The following is a 6,941-nucleotide window of genomic DNA, read 5'->3' as shown; positions in this document are numbered from 1 at the left end:
AACTTGAAAACTATAATAATAAGCTACTTGTAAGGTATTTGATTTTAGATCAAAATATTCTGAATAATATTCTATTTAATTATATTAAAAAATATTTTTCCACCAAAAAATTATGTTTTGTTATTACTTAGAAGAAATATTTTCAAAAACATTAGTGTTTTCTGAAACATTAACGAGTGTCCTACGCCAATTGGATCACTCTGTATATACACAATATAATATCTATTGTTATTACAAGTACCTATTTGTGTAAATATATAATATGTATATACATTAATTGAGGATCACTCGCAGTATTTATAATATTATAAAATCACAGATAAAAAAATGACTAGAGCCGCGTCCATAAATGAAATTTGTTAAAAAATGTGTGTCTAGCTGACTTGTGATTCGCTAGTGCAGCCGCATTACAATGACGTCATAATAATAATTAGAGTGGGTCGAACTCAAAAATATGGTCTCGAACCGAACATTTCATTCAACGTCGAACACGTCTAAAACGATTTCGCTTAAGAGGACGCCACACCGAAAGCGAAACGTATACAACGACCGAGAGAACGCGCTGTTAGGTGTTTTCGCGATGCGCAAGCACGCGACGGTTAAGCCGCGCCCACTACTCGTCGTCGGCGGCTGGCCGACGATTGTGCTCATTCGGGAGCGACGTTTATTATTTTCTCGACCTTCGACGACTGTGGTGGATCGCGTAAATATAAAATGCATACACGTTACACGTACATTATGCTGCATTACCACCCGTAATATTTTTAATATTCGCGCATACTTACGCGATCTGTGTTTATTGCATTTTTAAATACTTACTCAATAAAAATATATACAATACACTAGTACAGTGAATAATATCTAATTCATAACAGTAACCTAAACTAAACTGTAATATTTTTAATATCCGCGGGTACCTACGTGATTTGTATTTAATACATTATTAGATACTTACTTCATAAAATATTTATAATACCTAATTTATATCAATAACCTAACATCTAAGCTAATATTAACTAAATATCTAAATATTAGTTTTGTAGTACTTACTTAGTATTTACTGATAACTTATACTAGTTATACTATATAAATTATTATTAATTTATAAAACAAAATCAAGTTGTTTTGAAGTGTTTAAGGCTTTTTATGGATTACTGTATTGTAAAATGTATTATGTTCAATGAGAAAAGGTTAAAACTTAAACTTCTAAACCTTTCTTTTAGGCATTTGTAAAGTGAGAGTATAATTGTATTAGATAGATTAAATTGGTATATATATATTATATAATCAACTACTTATGATAAGTAATTATCGTATTTTGTTATGTAGGTAAACTTTTATTCATAATTTTTAATTTTGTTTTATAACATATATTATATTATATTTTTTTTTTGTCGTCAATACATTTTTGTATGTGAGTTGGTTCACGTATATCACTTTTTAACAATCTTTTCCCAAATTGAGGATCTACGATTTCTGGGAGCAAACATTCTCTGTAAAACCTAAAGATCATAAATTATAATTTATAAAATTACGATTATTATAAAATAGTATATTTTTATTACATAATATAAAATAAAATCTTACAGTGTTAGTTTATTTTCCATTTCTGTCTGCCAAAATTTTTCATCGTAATGTATACATTCATATTGTATCCAATTTGGTGTATAAACAAAAAAATAACAAATTTTTTTTTGACAAATTCTAAGTTGTCCCATGACCTGGTAGAAATAATAACTGTCCTTTTTAAGGGACATTTTTCCATTTACTAATTCTACATAAAGAAGCTAAAAAAAAATAAAAGAATATTATAGTTTATTAAAATTATTTACCTAAACATTTTTTTTAAATTTGAATATGCATCATGTCATTATTCATAAGTAAATTGCCACTAACTTGTTTATTGTCTATGGCTTCTTTTATATTGCTTGTATTTTTAGCAGCATAAGGACATTTAATTTCTACAAGAGCTTTATTTTCAATTACACCATCTATAAAAAATATAATATTAATAATTATTATTAATTGAATATATTAATAATACAATAAATTATACCCGGTGAAGCTCCAAGAAATGGTATTTCGTGATCCACAAAAAATCCACAAGAATCTATATTTTTTTTTAATATATTGGAAGCTTGAATTAGTGCTTCAGATTCAAACTTTTTCCCATACTCCAATTGTTTAATATTTTGTAACTGTGTACCATATAATAATGTATGTACTGTATTTTTGCACGATGTAGTTCTCCTCATTTTACACACTTTTCCGAAGTTGGACGCTGTAAGACGATTTCTTCTTTCATTAAACCATTGTTGGCAATTCCTTTGATTTCTCGTATTTACTTCTAACTTCTGATATTCCTCAATATTTAATTTTAATTGTGAAATGAATTGTTCCTTTTTAATTTCTAATTCTTCATTACTTAGTACATCGTCGTCTTTTAAGGGTTCAGCGAGTCCATAAAATTCATCTGGTCCAGTTTTCTTAATTTTTTTTGATTTTTTCTTTGGAATAAGTTGTCTTCTTTTTCGATTATTCGTAATTTTTTGACTTTTAAATGACAAAAATTTTTTTCCGATTATACCTATCATCAAATAAATGTATAATAACTTAAACATTTATTATTAGTGGGTACAATAATAAAATAAAATATATTTTAATTAATTTTTCCATAAAACTAATGCACAATATAAAATAAATACTTATTTATTATTATAAATTAAAATCTATTAGTATATATTATTCATACCTGGACTTTTGTTTGTAATTTTTTTATGTATTTGTCTAAGAAAATTTCCTCCCGAATTAAAAGAAATTATTGCAGCCCTTACACGAGTATTGTAACCATTTTTTTGTGAAAAATTTATTCTTTTTCCAGCAATAAATTTATTGATGACACTATTAAATTGTTCACAAATGTTATTAGTTACATCAAGTAATAAACTTGTTGCATTATCAATTAGTCGTCGTGCAATATTTTTAAGTTCCGTCATTAAACCACATTTTAAAGCAACTGGTACTAAATTTTCACCACGAGATTTATTATTGCAAAAATACGTTTCACATTGATCATGTTGTCCAAGTATATGATAAAAACTATTATTAATATCAATGATAAGCCCTAAAATTAATATATTTGGTATTTTATTTAATATTAATTAATTTTTTTCATTTTACTCGTTATATAATTATAATTTATTATATCACCTGATAATTTTTCATGTTCCTGTGCGTTACAATTTTTACGATATTCAATCGCTTTTCTAATAGCAGTAGAAAATTTAATTATATTTGATGAAACGAATTGTCTTAGTGAAACGGGAAACTTGGTATTTTTTGTGACGGCAGAAATTTTCGTACTGAAATTACGCAATAAGTGATTTCTACACTCTATTTTTTCTACCAAACGTGTAGGACCATAAGGAATAATTTCTTTCAATCGTTTTGTCACGCTGCTATCGCCATCACCTATACAATATTGAATGCAATATAATATTTAATAATTATATTAATATTTATATATATATATATTATATTATTTAATCTACATACTCAAACTAAGTTAAATTATTATTTACCAATTAGTCGATTAAATTTGAGACCATGTAACTCTATACTTCTCAAAAATCCTTCTGAAATACCGTCTGCTTCCATACCAGTTGAAGATTTTCGCCAATTCATAAAACATTCATGTTCTTTTGGTTTCTGTTTTAAATTATTACTTCGTTCACATATTACACAATATCTATTCCTTATACCAACAAAAAGAACTTTAGAAGTATGAAAACCAATAATTGTTGCCTAAAAAAATGTTTATAGTTGTTATTTTATTCAAATAAAAATTTATTGTATAAAATTACTGCTCCAGACAATGAATCATATTTTGTCTTATAACTTCTTTTTCCCCACTGGCCATCTGCCACTACAGGACACATAGGTATTCCGTCCGTATCAACATCACCCCGATCTAATGCTAATTGTTTTTCTTGTAAACCAGCTAGTCTCATCTCTTCCCATGCACTTTCTTCTATAATTTTAGCTATATCATTTGAACTTTTTATGAAAGATTTTTCGCTCATACACGGAATATCAATACATGCTGTAAATTCTTGAATTTGACTATAACCAATTCCAACCGCCAAAGATGCACTAGTGACAGCTTTATTTATTGAAATTGTATTTTGATCATCAGTCATATCAGAATGTATCGTTGTTTCAATATTACACATTTCGCATTGAAATATCCATGAGCAATTAAATCCTTTACGTATTTCTTTTACAAATTTTGAATCAATAATTGAACATCCCATCCCTTGAATATGCATTTGACATTTGTTATTTAATATTTGTTCAAATACATACATTATATTTACTATTCGACGACCAATCGGTAATCTACATAAATATACAGGATATTGTGTTATTAAAAAAAAAAATTAATTAACTATATTTTATATAGGTAGGTATAGGTACTTTGAAGTTTCCACTTCCAATGTGGATAATTCATGAACTGATTGTAACTTTTGGTCGATAACTTCTGTTTCTTGTTCACTAAATAATACGTTTATTCTTATAAAATATTTAAGAAAATACCAATATTATTATATAAAAGAGATGGGTCGAAATTTTTTTTTCTAAATTAATTTTATTATTATCATATTTTAAACTCATTAAAATCAATTATTTATTTAAAAAGGAATATTTATGTGTATTATTATAAATTTTCATCTAATTTATATTCATATTAATTTTTTTCTAACCCATACCTAATTATATATATAACTAATATTAGTACTGTAACACTAGTAGGTACTGTACCTAAACACTGTAGAACTCCAGTTAAAATTTGATTCGCTATTTGTATTTGTATTACTACTATTACATGTTAACATAATATGGTCACTAAAAATAATAATAATATATTACCTATGATTAAATATTTATTTAGTAGAAAAATTTAATAATATACGAGTATACAATATAGATATTATATTACGTTATAGGTGCTTATATGCGGTAAGTATGCGATCTACCGATTCTACCGACACGTATCTAATATAATATGGTAGGTATGTCGTATATGGTCTAATTTGTACCTAATATGTTATATATATAATATAACATTATATTATACATTATTATTTTTATTTAACTTTATAAAAAAAGAAATCCAAAATTATTTTAAAAATTTATCAATGAAAATAATCCTTTTTTGTCGCCTATGTAAAATAAATATTTACAAATTTAGTATAATACTATAATGAGTATTTTGTATAATATAGTAGGTATAAATCGTTCGGCCAAGGTAGATCGCATACTATATTAGAAAATAACAATTTAGCATTATGTTATATTAATATAATGTATAATTATGTAAATGCAATATAGTATACTCAATAGTAGTAGATTCTGGTGATCCATTATCAGTTATATTTATTGGTTCATCAATAGAATTTATAGGAACACCATTAGGAATTTCACTAAACAAAAAAAAATGTATTTCATAAGTTTTTTTATAATACTACAATAGATATTCACTTGTTATTTATAAAATTAATTAGATAGTATTTTTTTTAAATTAAATAGTAGATAGGTACTTACGGAATGTTGATCTCATTGACAATATTGTTTTTTTTAGCTCTTAAAATTTTCATACGGAGACGGTTTTGAAGTTTGCTATTAGCTTTCTTTGCAACCAGTTGTTTAACGTACATTTTTTTTAATTATTTGAATTAAAATAATTAAAATATTATATCCAAACACAAAACGCCAAATAAAATAAAACAAAATAACGTACCTACTATAACTACTAACTACTAAGGTCTAAAGTAGTAAAATAATACTATTTAAATATTATTTTATTGTTTTATAGGTCTGAATTCATTCACACTCGTAAGACAAATGAAGCTAGACAATTATAAATTTATAAAACTAGTCTCTAACTCAAACTTTACGATAATCTAATGTAATTTATAAATATAAATATATTATAATCCATAGACTTTATTAGACTATAATAACGGGTTATTCGTTCCTACGAATCATTTACTATTGATGGAATTATTTTAATCATCCCGCCCGCCCGCCATACAAAATTAAACTTATTTTGTCGTTTTTCCGAAAACAGATAACATTGTGCATGAACATGACACAATGCAGTAGTTCACGCGCAAACAATTCATGCAACTTTGCAATAGTGGTGGTGGAGTGAAGAATCTAGTAGTACCCGTAACTGTCGTTCACATACTAGAGCAGCACTTATTTACGCTGTATACGTGGTGTATATTTTTCAATTTCAAAAAACATGTTTATCGCCAAACCATATTTCTCTTTACCTATTTGTTGTAGACTTAAAATTAACATGTCATTAAAATGAGGAGAACTTTATCTATTATCTCTCGTCGGTATTTTTCAATAACTTTAATATAACGATCACAATTGATGATTAAGTTTTTGACTTTTTTTGTTTTTTAGCGGCTAATTTTCGGTATAAAAAATTGAGATAAAGAAAAAATCCGACGAGAGATAATAGATAAAGTTCTCCTCTTTTTAATGAGCCGTTAATTTTAAGTCTACAACAAATAGGTAAAGAGAATTTAAGTTTGGCGAAGAGCGTGTTTTAGTAACAATTTTCGGGTGTATAGCGTCCTCTTAAATCGCCAAAATAATTATAATATGTTAGTCAATAGTTGGTATTACAATAATCGGTGTATAAAGTATAAATAATCGAATAACACGCCGAGAAATAATCGCTGTACGGACACAATAATAATAGGTACTGTTAATGTTTTTAATATTATTTTTATTATAAAATTAAAAAAAAAAAAAACAATATAATGCCAGTAGTATATATATTATGAACATTCAACTCTGCACTTTTAAAAGTAAACATTTTCGATTTAAAGTCTGGTTCGATTTTTCCCCACCTTCGATCCCCA

The 6,941-nt window shown here is 26.2% G+C and overlaps 1 protein-coding gene across 2 annotated transcripts; it reads right to left on the bottom strand.

The window, feature by feature from the left end:
- Window positions 1-505: 505 nt before the first annotated feature.
- On the bottom strand, window positions 506-6,063 carry LOC132946873 (uncharacterized). 2 transcript variants are annotated; one of them, XM_061016977.1, is made up of 10 exons: window positions 5,605-6,063; window positions 4,477-4,554; window positions 3,864-4,398; window positions 3,582-3,804; window positions 3,211-3,471; window positions 2,753-3,124; window positions 2,057-2,587; window positions 1,897-1,991; window positions 1,588-1,787; window positions 506-1,502 (listed from the first exon to the last, which is right to left on the bottom strand). In XM_061016977.1, the coding sequence occupies exons 1-10, from the start codon at window positions 5,715-5,717 to the stop codon at window positions 1,379-1,381; spliced, it is 2,532 nt and encodes an 843-aa protein (XP_060872960.1). In that variant the 5' UTR covers window positions 5,718-6,063; the 3' UTR covers window positions 506-1,378. The 2 variants fall into 2 exon arrangements, with proteins under 2 accessions (XP_060872960.1, XP_060872961.1); XM_061016978.1 differs by lacking the exon at window positions 5,605-6,063 and adding an exon at window positions 4,822-4,841.
- Between the last annotated feature and the right edge of the window lie 878 nt (window positions 6,064-6,941).

The sequence above is a fragment of the Metopolophium dirhodum genome, chromosome 6 (assembly GCF_019925205.1).
Source record: "Metopolophium dirhodum isolate CAU chromosome 6, ASM1992520v1, whole genome shotgun sequence".
Taxonomy (NCBI): domain Eukaryota; kingdom Metazoa; phylum Arthropoda; class Insecta; order Hemiptera; family Aphididae; genus Metopolophium; species Metopolophium dirhodum.
This window is presented reverse-complemented; position numbering and strand designations above follow the sequence as displayed.

What these genes read in the sequence shown, in the direction of transcription:
- LOC132946873 (XM_061016977.1), bottom strand. Translation starts at nt 5,717, where the DNA reads ATGTACGTTAAACAACTGGTTGCAAAGAAAGCTAATAGCAAACTTCAA. An exon ending in TTGGAAGTGGAAACTTCAAA is followed by an intron (nt 4,399 to 4,476) that starts GTACCTATACCT and finishes ATATTTATGTAG; the next exon opens with ATTACCGATTGGTCGTCGAA. An exon ending in AAGCCATAGACAATAAACAA is followed by an intron (nt 1,788 to 1,896) that starts GTTAGTGGCAAT and finishes ATTTTTTTTTAG; the next exon opens with CTTCTTTATGTAGAATTAGT.